This window comes from Mixophyes fleayi, chromosome 9 (genome assembly GCF_038048845.1).
Source record: "Mixophyes fleayi isolate aMixFle1 chromosome 9, aMixFle1.hap1, whole genome shotgun sequence".
Classification (NCBI taxonomy): domain Eukaryota; kingdom Metazoa; phylum Chordata; class Amphibia; order Anura; family Limnodynastidae; genus Mixophyes; species Mixophyes fleayi.
Window position 1 is genome coordinate 125,870,109 of NC_134410.1, and position 13,275 is coordinate 125,883,383.

At 42.6% G+C, this 13,275-nt stretch overlaps 1 protein-coding gene across 1 annotated transcript in view; it reads right to left on the bottom strand.

Annotated features, from left to right (window-relative positions):
- Nucleotides 1-1,844: 1,844 nt before the first annotated feature.
- Nucleotides 1,845-13,275, bottom strand: part of GDI1 (GDP dissociation inhibitor 1) — a 32,596-nt gene continuing 21,165 nt past the window's right edge. The window contains exons 4-11 of the mRNA XM_075185629.1: nt 9,754-9,888; nt 9,371-9,569; nt 8,714-8,845; nt 8,133-8,232; nt 7,709-7,880; nt 7,404-7,548; nt 6,520-6,574; nt 1,845-5,640 (exon numbers count right to left, since the gene is read on the bottom strand). Coding sequence (XP_075041730.1) covers nt 5,488-5,640; nt 6,520-6,574; nt 7,404-7,548; nt 7,709-7,880; nt 8,133-8,232; nt 8,714-8,845; nt 9,371-9,569; nt 9,754-9,888 — 1,091 coding nt within the window. The 3' untranslated portion in view covers nt 1,845-5,487. The remainder of the gene's footprint in view (nt 5,641-6,519; nt 6,575-7,403; nt 7,549-7,708; nt 7,881-8,132; nt 8,233-8,713; nt 8,846-9,370; nt 9,570-9,753; nt 9,889-13,275) is intronic.

The window sequence follows — 13,275 nt, forward strand, 5'->3', positions numbered from 1 at the left end:
AAAAAAAAATGAAATGTTGGCAAGTATGCATTATCCTCAAATTGACCATAAATTTTAAATCATACCTGCCAACTCTCTCGGAATATCAGGGAGTCTCCCTAAATTCAGGTCGGTCTCACGGACTCCCGGGAGAGCAGGCAAGTCTCCCGCATCCCACCCAAAATGACGCGATTCGCGGCGACTCACATCATTTTGGCCCCACCCCCTGCGACTAAACGGCATCTCTGTCGCGGGGGCGGGGCCAAAAAGACGCGTTTGGCTGCGCCCAGCCCCTTCCCCTGGACTGCACTTGCCGAAAGTAGGCAAGTATGTTTTAAATGTGACGTTAAAAATTACCAAATAAATTAAAAAGCCCCCCTTAGCCCCATCACCAAATGTAACATGCACCGACAGTCAGAGCCTGGTGTGGTTGCAGTTTATGCTGGGGGCAAACACTGTGGGATCCACCTGTATTAAAAATGCTAGATCAGCGTTTCCCAAACCAAGTCCTCAGGTAACTGTAACAGTGCAGGTTTTCCACATCTCCTTTCTGGAGCACAGGTGTACTCATTACTGGCTGACACATTGTAACAGATCCACAGGTGGTGTAATTATAATGATTAATACACCTGGCATTTAAGAACTCTGGCGCTCCTGTCTCGGGTTACTGATGATTTGGAAAACTTAATCGGTTCCCCTCTTTTCGCAGTCTGCAAATACACTTTTATGATGTCACAAAATCCCTTGCGGGGCACTTGTACTACACTTTATAAGTGTATCAGTGCTTACATCAAGTTTGCTTCTTATGTATAAATATCTATTTAAGAGTTTTTATTCTTTAATTGCAGATTAAAGCTATAGGCCCAACTTAAGTCAGTGTGTCAGTGCTCACAGCAGATTTCAATTCCAAATGTGACTATAGACTATATTTAAACTGGGTTTTTTTCTCTGCAGTACTTTGAAGATAAATGGTATATACAGACAATCTCTTTAGCGCTCCATCTGTAGACTGTAAATCATGGAAAGTCTACATGAAGGGTGAACTAAAAGTAAAGTCAAAATTTAAATTCTGAAGTGAAAACTAATTTTTATTTTGTCCTGTTCCATGCACAAATTGTATATGTAGTTGTAATGGCAAAGTTTGGTGAACAAAATTGATAGATTTTGATGGGTGTAATGAATATTTCAGCCAAATCTCAAGAGGTTTCTGGTTAGCTGGTGTCTGGTCAGTCCCTCTTGGTATCTTTTTAGGATGTATAAGGATGCACGACTGAAAGTAATTCGTACATAAAAGTACTAGCCCACAATGATGTCACTGAGTGACAAAATAAAAAGTAAAAATTTGCACTGCTTTATACATGTACCAATACGGAGACTGTACAACCGTTGCCCAATATTTTTCCTAGTGCAACAGGTGCCTACACAAAATTTTCTGATGCTTATGACCATAACTGCATGAGGTACTCATTACTGTGCAGAAAACAGTTGTTTAGTCCAAGATCCAGATTTTGCCCGATGCTGGTGACTTAAAGCTTCACAACAGATGAACAGCCAGTATTGGAGAGTTGTAAGCTACACTCTAATAATAATATGCAAATAGGCAACTCCTATTCGGAAGAAGTGACTTCTGGGAATCACGGAAGTCGTTTCTCTAGCATAAGAGTTGCTCTTTGGTCTACAAGGTCATTGTAATACAGCAAGCGACTGAATGGCTAGACCAATTATTTTCCTGACTCTGAGAAGTACCATTGAAATATTTGTGTTGTGTTTTTTTTTCCATTTTATAACATATTCAGTATTATGTACAAACTTAAGAAGTGTTGTTTTTAAAGACGAAATCACTCTAATAGAAAACGGGACACAGATTTTCCACAACATTTTTACTTGATATTGTTTTTGTCAAACACAGTAAATTAATAATATATCTACTAGTAAGAAGATCTTTTTATAAGGGGCAGACAATGCAAAGAAGCTGATACATAGTTTGAGGGTAAAAAAAAAACCAAAAGGTTCAAAAAGAAATAATACAGACTGCAAAATGGAATTAGCTGTATCTGGAAGAAGCCCACCACACAAAACAGGATCCATAATCTATATGGTGACCACCACAAATGCTAAGGTCCATACTCTACAATGATCACTACCAGAGACGACATTCATACTCAACAGTGACCACAAGAGACAAAGTCCATAGTCTACGCTGACCATCACGAAAGACGAGAGCCGAACTCTAGAGTGAACACCATATGGGACAAGATCCATACTCTACGTCGAACCTCTGTGGGACACGATCCATGTGCTACATTGACCACCACAGGAGAGAAAAGATCCATAGACTGTGGTGCCCACCAAACGAAAAGAGATCCAGGCTGTCTGGCAGGGTTCCTCAACCTTTTTCTTATTAAGTACTCCTTACATTCTCCGAAGACACCCCTTTATTTTGTAAATGAATATCAAAAACACCATTATGGTGTTAAATGTTTACCGAAGAACCTTTTGTTTTTCATAGAATACAAAGTACCAAATGTCTAATCTGTTATTTTGAGCTATGTTAAACTGAAGTGCCCCCGAGACAGTATTTGAGGTACTCCTGGGGGTACGTGTTACACAGGCTGAGAAACCCTGACTACAATGGAGAAAAAAGTCCATATACAATGATGGCCAACACAGGATACATACGGTATGGCATCAGGCACCAGAGTAGACAATATGTATATATATATTTATATATGACCAAAGTGAAAGTATCCATCCTCTATATAGTAATCTCCTTTGGATCACCTGTAATAGGATCACAAATTCAAAGGAGCATTTTGTAGAGATATTTTAAGTACAGGAATAATCACTGAGCTGGATCTAATCTCTGTGGGATTAAACTAAAAGGCAATGTCTCATTCCTGGAACGGATCATTTCTCTGCATTGTCCCTACTTTTGAAAGGAAATACACATCAATAAAAAAAAAAAACCAACACAGCCTTCTCTTAAGTTCTATTTTCAATAGTGTTGAAGGTTTTCCCCAAAACTTGTCTCATGTAGTGTTGTAAGCAAAGCCACGATGGATGTACTGAGGCCGTTCCTGTAATTACAGAAGTAAATCAGAGTAGTATAGGCAGCCATTTTGTGGCTGAACCAATGATCACTGGGATCCAGTCAGTTTACTGAGGCACAGTGGAGGCCATTTTGTGTGTTTAGTGTTCATGAGACTGCAGCCTATCAATGTACTACAAACCAATGATATCACCGAGGCCCATTCTCAATGAGAACCGGTTCAGTCCATAAAATGGCCGTCTCTATGACGACAGTTTTGTTCGATAGGCTTCCAGGAACGTTCGCCCCATAATGCACCTATGGAGTAGAGTACAACTCCCATCCCATAGGATTAAGCTCTGGCTTCACTCCAGAATCAGTATACTGGCCTACTAGGAACCTAAAAGGCTATTTTTTTTATTTTAGTGTATTTGCCCGTAAAACCCATATTTTTTGAAGTTCATGGCTTAAGACCTGTTCACTAATAAGTTAAATAAATTAGATTAGGGAAATAATAAGTCTAAGGTAACTTTTTAAGCCACTTCTTAAGAGAAACACTTGAGATGGAGGCAACACAGTTGTGTTGTAGTAAAGGAGATGACTTCTCAAATCTCTAAACCAGTCGGGTAACGCTTGGATTAGTTGAAAAACTTTTGATATAAAACACTTGTACCTGTGTAAGCCCATGGGGACCTCCATGTGAAGTATGTGGAGCTAGCTAACCTTCAGAAGCTTAGAATACAAGCAACTTCTAACATGGGCTTTAATATGACATATAACAAACTATGATACCCTAGGACATCCTTAGGACCATAACTAATTAACTAAAGGCTTGGAGATGGGACCTTTCTTTGGAGGAGCTATAGGTACTAAACACAACCCTCTATAAAACTTTCTATAGGAGTTTCTGCTGAAGGCACTCTACATGAAATATAAACCCAGCTTTAGAGCCTTCAAATAATAAAAGTACTCTGGCAGCTGGACCTTTAAGAGGAACATGTCAACAGTAGGTCATGGGGAGATGGTGCCATGTTTTAAATGCATGGAGCTCCCATGTGTCCGAGTTTTCCAAGGGCAATCTCAGTTTTTGCTACTGGAATCCTTAAAATCAAAATGGTTATTTTCCTAAAAAATACATGTTGATTGAAAAAAAAACAAAAAACAAAAAAAAAAACAACATGTCTAGAGTATCTTTGTATTCGATCTCATAATTATGGAAGCCCTGCAAAGAGTGATTTCTCTGTAGGACTCGAGTGACATGGAGCGAGCTGGCATGGAACTTTAAAGCCAACTGCTTTTAAGACCTCAATAGAATATGGAACCAGCTAGCTATGGAGCCTTCAAAGCCAACTGGTTTTAAGACCTCGATAGAACATGGAACCAGCTAGCTATGGAGCCTTCAAAGCCAACTGGTTTTAAGACCTCGATAGAACATGGAACCAGCTAGCTATGGAACCTTCAAAGCCAACTGGGTCTAAGACCTCAACATAACATGGAACCAGCTAACTATGGAGCCTTCAAAGCCAACTGGGGTTAAGACCTCGCTCGATAGAACACAGAACCAGCTAGCTATGGAACCTTCAAAGCCAACTGGTTTTAAGACTTCAACATAACATGGAACCAGCTAGCTATGGAGCCTTCAAAGCCAACTGGGTTTAAGACCTTGATAGAACATGGAACCAGCTAGCTATGGAACCTTTAAAGCCAACTGGTTTTAAGACTTCAACATAACATGGAACCAGCTAGCTATGAAACCTTTAAAGCCAACTGGACCTCTGTATTACAAAGCTTAGTGTAAGAACATCATGTCACTTGGGAAAATGCCCAATTTCCATCTTTCGTTGACTTCTATGAAATTATGTATAAATTCTAATGAGCCTAACAGTGATTGTGGGTGCTAAACATTTAGAAGATAATTACATTCCTGACAAAGAAAACTATCATGATGGTTTCTGATTTAAGACCATGCCCATCACTAAAGAAGACATGTATCTATTTTCCAAAGCTCCCCTGAACAATAGTAGATGAATAGATAGAAGATTAAATGACAAAACAATCAGTAAATGCCTTATCAATACATGTTCCTGCTCGGTGTTGAGATGGGGAATGCCCGGGCAAACCGTACTAATAATGTAAACTTTTTATCAACAAATATTTGGCTGTTTTTACAGCTGAGATACTTTGAGAACTGGACTCCACAACATCTAGAGGTTGAAGCTCCACCACAGTGTTAGCCCAAGGCTTAAAAAGTTAACATGGAATCATGAAGGACAAAAGTAGAATGGAAGCTTTAGCTATTTGTTCCCACATCCTATCCTAGACAACCTCCATTCCCAACGTCATCACATGACATGATCCCACACGCATGCTCGCTCTAAACGTTTCAACTGCACCTCCTTTCAAAAGAAAAAACCCTAGTTGTATTTCAGTTGCACCTTACTGCTAGCCCCCTCCCCCCTCCACATCCAACACCCCCACATTCACTGGTCTTCTTCCCCATAAACGTCATTCTGCTTGCGCTTCATGTTCTCGAAGTCAAAGTCTGTTCCGGTCATTCTCTTGTAGATATCCTTGATGTCGTTGCACGTGGTCTCGAAGTGTGTGGTGGCATCGTAAGAGCATGAGCAGAACACCTGAAAGTGGAAGAGCAGATGGTCAGTTGCGTCAGACAACCAAGGACCTCTCTCTGGGCTTGTTCGGAAGAATGTGTTATACAAATGTTTACACCTTTCCTGCATGTCACTTTCTGACTTTTCCTCTGACTCTCGTTTAGCGCGGACCTTTGTGTGAACAGCTCTTGCGTTTCGATACGGAGAGCAATGCAGCATTTCGTCAGCGCTCTACTTTCGGAAAGTAAAATTTCCACCAGTCGTTACAAGGAAACGTTTAAAAATCTTTCCAACGCTATTTACTTAAGCGGCCGTTATACTTCGGTTATACAGTATTTTCCATTTACAAACTGGTTTTACTGGCTGTACAAGCAAGAACCTGTTTGTGTCTCTCTTCTGTCAATACTCTGTTACTGATAATGGTTGACACCATCGTATTACTGGTTCCTAACAGTATGATTGACTGCAACCCAGTTTTCTCCCTAGATCTTAGTGATGATGATGTCATTTGATATTTGTGATGATGATGATGTCACTAGATATTTGTGATGATGATGTCACTAGATATTTGTGATGATGATGTCACTAGATATTTGTGATGATGATGTCACTAGACATTAGTGAATGAAGAGGCTTCATCCTGGGAGTCTCAGTGATGGTGAAAGGGGGTTGCTTTGTTCAAAAGTATTATTCTGTAAAGCCGATCAAGTATTCTACCATCTTCCATGATAATTGTGAGGAATTGACCACTAGAGTTGCTGTTCCAATGAAGTCAATGGATGATAATTTACTCATAACTATATTTCACAAAATTTGTGTTTTAAAATGAAATGAAATCCTCCTAATGAATAATATCTGTGTGACTATTATTATTATTAGGCTGTTTCGGGGGCATCTGATTACCTGGCTTTCTGTGCCGTCCTCAGTTGGTTCGTACAGGTCACTGATCGCCACAAATCTGTAGAGAGAAAACGTTCATCATTGTCAGATTTCATTCCAGACAAGAGTAAAAGAGAGAATGGAAGAAACTATCTTCAGGAACAGAGTTTTGTTGAACTGTTATAGGGACACTATATTACACTATTGTAAGAACATAGGGCCTGATTCATTAGTGATCTTATCTTGTGCAAAAGTTAACATGCTTATTTTTAAGAAGAAACAGGGAGATAAGAGTGAAGTTAAGATGGATTTTCATCTTAACTTATGAAATTCTTCACTTACGCAGTGAATTTTGCTTATCTCTCTTTTCCGAGCATGCACAGAGTGGATTTGCTTAAGATAAGCAAAAAACGGCAGATAAGATCACTAATGAATCAGGCTCATTATCCCTACATACTGACACTCTACTTACTTTAAAGAACGAGGGGCTCACTCACCAACAGAGCAAAGTTGTAAGTTTGCAGTAAACCGCCTTATACAACCATTAATGAGCTTTGGCTGATCTAGTGCAAGAGCTCTGTGGTCTGTTCTGTGCACCGATCACTGGCTATTAAGATCATTATTCACGCTTACTTTTATGGTACATTACAGACCAATGTAAACATATTGGGCCCGATAATATTGGCGGGGGATGATGCTTCCACCTTATAGTATAAACGTGCTCCTTCTCTAACACCAGCTACAACTGTTATTCCGCTAACACCTCTCAGATTGTAAGCTCCTTTGGCCATCTTTACCTTCTCTGTCATATCATTGTATGTTATTTATTTCTATCAATATCCCCTCCGTAGACAGTGTTGAGTAATCATCACCACCATTATCCCCATCATCACCACACAGAGTCTCACTTCTGGTCTATAGGGTCCAGAAGCTCCAGCGCCGGCTCAATCTCTTTCTCAGGCTCGGACGTCTCCACCGTGGTGCTGACGATGGCGATATACTTTCCTTGTGCGGCAACGTTGTGCGCGTATGAAATCATGCAGACGTAGATATCTGAAACAGGGGATAAGGACAGGATTAACTTTTCAGAAGACCATTAACGGTTCCCCTTCCAGTTTTGGTCACAATCTTCAGCCTCTTCTGCAGACAAGCTATTAAAATCTCCTATAACCTTCCCATCCTTCTTCACTTACACCCTTTCCCCCCATCTCACCTGATTTCCTGTTGACCTGGTTCTGTGGAATGATAATTTGGCAAGAGTTGGCATCATTGGTGTTCTTGATGGGATGTGACAAGATGCAGATGAGACGGATCACCTGACCGGCCTTGTGCACTCGTTCGGGGATATAGCTGGGGTCACAGATGAGCTGCTTGCAACGCGCCACCTGATCAGGGTCAGACAATGAGGGTTAGGTCTTGGTTCGAAGCATCAGTAGTGGAGATGTTTAACAAAGAAATCAAGTCAGCATTCATTTGCTCAGTTCCACTATTCTGGTAATCAGAAGACATTGTGGCACTGCTCAGGGGTCCGCCGGGCATCCAGGCACTGCTCGGGGGCCCGCCGGGCGCCCAGACACTGTTCTGAAGCCAAAATTCAATATCCACCCACACCAACAAAACACTGCTTACAAACTTACCTCTCCCTCTGACTTTACTCCAACCACTTTTCCTTTCTCAATTACAATCTCATCTACACTCTTGTTTAACATGTATGTCCCACCGTAAATAGCGCTAAGCCTGTACAGAGGGAAGAGAAGAAAAGAAGACGCTTTCAAACATAGCTGTATCTATATAACATTGTGTGATACTGCATTTACAGTGAAGAACTCGGAAAATGTATTTGCTATTTAAATAGTTTAGTTGAGCTCTGTGTAACCCAGCATCAAATGTGTCAAGGTACAACTTAGACTAAATCGTTTATTTAGGAAAAGGTGCAAATTACGAGATTTTATTTTGACTATGAATGCCTGATTATTTAAGACTCACTGCTCTTACTGTAAAGAATCCTTTCTGAAGATAGCGATTACATTTCTCATCTCCCAACCACAAAAAGTGGCCTTGTTACTGAGTGTCTATAATTAGATAACCTATCCATTACCTATACATTAGTCTATGGGGACCTTGTCCTTTACGGATATACCATATGGACGTAGAAATCCCATAAAATATGGACAGTGGGTTTCTTCCACTATTAGCAGTAAATGTGAGATTCCTTCACCTGGCAAATCCTTGTGGCAGTTCCCCCAGGCCGTACAGAGGGTACAGGTACGGGCTCTTCCCGTATCTTGCCAGAGACTCGCTGTACAGCTTGATGCGATTGATGGTTTCCAGACATGGTTGATCCAGATACCTGAAATAACACAGTATAATATGTAATGATTTAAACTACAAGCATATCCCCCAAATCCAGCCACAGTCCCATATAGCCATAACCACACCTCCGGTCCGAAAAGTCGAGACGCACTCCTCTTTGATTATTGAACGATCCAAAAACCTATGAAGCCCTCAGCCACTCCTCACCGACCTACATCTCCAACCTCTTCTTTCGTCCTCTCCATTCAGCCAGTGATTGATTTCGACTTCCAATAACCACACCCCACTCCCACTTCCCATACTTCTCCTGTGCTGCACCACACCTATGGAATACACTTCCCAAGCACACTCTCTACCAGCTTCCACTATCCTTAAAAAGCCAATTGTCGGTCAAAGCCTGCCAGTCTCTCACTGCCTACATTCGCCCTCTTGTCTCAGCCTGGTCTTTCCCCTTAGATTGGGCCTCTTTCCGCCTGTCTTCTTGTCCGTTCCCACACACGTGCAACACCCCCTTTTTATTAAGCTTTCAACGTACAAAGTACTTGGTGTACTTTCCACTTACTCATCGGTTCTGTAAAGGGCCAAAGCATGACCGGTGAAGTCAATGACATCTTGCCCTAAGTCGAATTTCTTGTATACATCTCGCATGTTGGTGCTCTTGGGATCCACCCCTTCGAACGTCTTCGGGTCGTTCTCATCGAAATTGGCCACAAAGACCAGAAACTTGCGGAAACGTCGTTTCTCGAACATGCCCATGAGGTCTGCAGGGAAGAGGTAATGAGTTCAGGAAACGTGGAGAGACGGTGAAAGTCCATCAATTTAAAATGTGAACCCGTTACACAGAAAAACTGGTGCAAAAAGAAAATAGGTGATGTGGCCCAAAGCAAAGTGTTGTTAATATTTTTACTACAGCATATCATTTAGGAGTCCAGGAGGTTCACTTACTGGAGGCCAAAGCCTCTGTCTCGGTAGACGGCACTTTGTAGATCTTCCCTCCTTTGTAGACAAAGCTTCCTTCTACCACTTTGAAGTCCAGGTAGCGGGTGACCTCGGTGTACAGCAGCATTTTCACCAACTGGCCTAGAAATTACAAGGGAAGACAGGTCGGGGTTAGTATAGCAGGTAGAGGAACATACAGAGACACTGTATACAGGCGGAGCAGTGTTTAGTGCACATTCTGAACCACAATGCAAATATCGCCGTTACACCAATTTTAAAGGTATGACAAACTCCTTTCAATTTAGTGAGCAAACTGCTACAACAACGCCTGCTCCACCTGCACAGTCTGACTTACAGAATCGGCAACTGGTAAGGACATCACTCTTGTACTTACTTAGCAGTACAAAAGCCAAATTAAAAGCCTAAAGAATCGCAGCATCAAAAAAATGTTTTATCAACATTACTGGAACAAAGTTCAAGAAACCATCAGTATAAGGTGTCTATTACAGCTCAATGTACCTGCAAAGAGCTGTGTTAACAGGCTCATGAATAGTAATAAGATCTAATCACAGGGAGCCGTATGCTAGCCAGGAAAAGTCCGTAGCGGATAATAATCTGTGCGAGCACTAGGACGGTGTTTATGATGCATACCAGTGAAGAAAAGAAGATTTAATCAGCGCAGCGCACCTGCATACACTCAGCTGCGCCTAATTTTATAGGTCTGCGCATACGTAAGTTCAGGACCACGCCGAGCGCATCTGATAGCCGCGGGCATTGCAGTTTGGAAGGTGGGATGCCGCAACATTTGTGCAAATGAAAGTGTCATCACCCCAGGGGTCACAGCCTAAATCAGCTATGGGGGGAGCCTTATCTGAAGTGAAAAATATGTTAATTTCCTTTTGTTAAAGAGCTTGACCGCATTTGGGTAACTTCTCCTGAAATGAGCCGCAGCCACACGGGAGCGATAGGAAGTGTAGGGGGGGTCAACGGAAACACTCTGCCCCATTACCTGAAGCCGTTTAGCACTGAATCGTGCCCTTGACTGTATTATGCGCTCATCATAAATCTTCAATAGAGCTTTATTACAGAGCTATGGATGAATCGAGTCCTACAGAGCTAACATCTGGTCTTCAGCTGCTGATGACGAAGGTCCCTCTCTGCCATACATTCCATTTATATTACACTACACAGGTTTACATCCACATATGCGCGTAAGGCGCTTGGGTAAAATGTCATTAAAAAAGTTCTGCCGTGTCCAAGGTGATGGAAGTATCTGGTCGTTTGGCGGGTTTGAAAAGCTCCACCTTGTGTGGAGCGCCCGAGAAGAATGTCCAGTCTCCACTCCAATCTATGAAGCTTTTAGTACTCCTCACTGTAGTTACAGTATCTACCCCCATCCCACGTTTTAGTACATTATTTTAGTGATATTTAGATTTTACTACATAGCATAATCACTTATGAGAAAATAAATTGGTTTCTGCCTTTAAAGTGTCTCTGCCCCGACTGCTCCACTTCTCCGTGATCAAGGGACAAAGCCATTCACAGTTTCCTCTGTACCTTGGGTCCTTTCCTCTATACACTGCATGGAAGTTGCTGTTCTATTAAATGAGTTTCCTCCAGTTCAGGAAGATGCAGGAAGCAGCTGGACGCAGTAAACACCGACCGTCTGTGCTGGGTCAAAGGTCAGAACTGGATCCGTACGTAGCTTACAGTCCCTTGGTTGTGCACTGGGGAACTTAGATGGTCTACTCAGAGTGTAATGAATTGCAGGCCTACTCTCCTTCTTTGTCTTATTACAATAATCTCACCCCACACAATGAAAGTGTTCTTGCTCTGAAAAACTCGGTAGAGATGGTGAACTTCTCCTTCTCCACATATGCCGGCATTCTGTTCAGCAAACATATGTGCTTTCATGGAAATCTAGTGACACCAAGGATGCCCAGTGAGTACAGAGTTTCTGTCGAAATTATGACATCACTGAGAGTGCAGCCTATCCATTCACTAGGAACCAGTGACATCACTGAGAATGCAGCCTATCCAATCACTAGGAGCCAGTGACATCACTGAGAATGCAGCCTATCCAGTCACTAGGAGCCAGTGACATCACTGAGAATGCAGCCTATCCCTTCAATAGGAACCAGTGACATCACTAAGACTGCAGCCTATCCAGTCACTAGGAGCCAGTGACATCACTGAGAATGCAGCCTATCCCTTCACTAGGAACCAGTGACATCACTAAGACTGCAGCCTATCCAGTCACTAGGAACCAGTGACATCACTGAGAATGCAGCCTATCCCTTCACTAGGAACCAGTGACATCACTGAGAATGCAGCCTATCCCTTCACTATGAACCAGTGACATCACTGAGAATGCAGCCTATGCAGTCACTAGGAGCCAGTGACATCACTGAGAATGCAGCCTATCCAGTCACTAGGAGCCAGTGACATCTCTGAGAATGCAGCCTATTCAGTCACTAGGAGCCAGTGACATCACTGAGAATGTAGCCTATCCAGTCATAAGGAGCCAGTGACATCACTGAGAATGCAGCCTATCCAGTCACTAGGAGCCAGTGACATCACTGAGAATGCAGCCTATTCATTCACTAACAACCAGTGACATCACTGATAATGCAGCCTATCCAGTCACTAGGAGCCAGTGACATCACTGAGAATGCAGCCTATCCAGTCACTAGGAGCCAGTGACATCACTGAGAATGCAGCCTATTCATTCACTAACAACCAGTGACATCACTGAGAATGCAGCCTATCCCTTCACTAGAAACCAGTGTCATCTCTGAGAATGTAGCCTATCCAGTCATTAGGAGCCAGTGACATCACTGAGAATGCAGCCTATCCAGTCACTAGGAGCCAGTGACATCACTGAGAATGCAGCCTATTCATTCACTAGGAACCAGTGACATCACTGAGAATGCAGCCTATCCCTTCACTAGGAACCAGTGACATCACTGAGAATGCAGCCTATCCAGTCACTAGGAGCCAGTGACATCACTGGGAATGCAGCCTATCCAGTCACTAGGAGCCAGTGACATCACTGAGAATGCAGCCTATTCATTCACTAGGAACCAGTGTCATCTCTGAGAATGCAGCCTATCCAGTCACTAGGAGCCAGTGACATCACTGAGAATGCAGCCTATCCCTTCACTAGGAACCAGTGACATCACTGAGAATGCAGCCTATCCAGTCACTAGGAGCCAGTGTCATCTCTGAGAATGCAGCCTATCCAGTCACTAGGAGCCAGTGACATCACCGAGAATGCAGCCTATCCAGTCACTAGGAGCCAGTGACATCACTGAAAATGCAGCCTATCCCTTCACTAGGAACCAGTGACATCACTGAGAATGCAGCCTATGCAGTCACTAGGAGCCAGTGAAATCTCTGAGAATGCAGCCTATCCAGTCACTAGGAACCAGTGACATCACTGAGAGTGCAGCCTATCCAGTCACTAGGAACCAGTGACATCACTGAGAATGCTGCCTATCCAGTCACTAGGAACCAGTGACATCACTG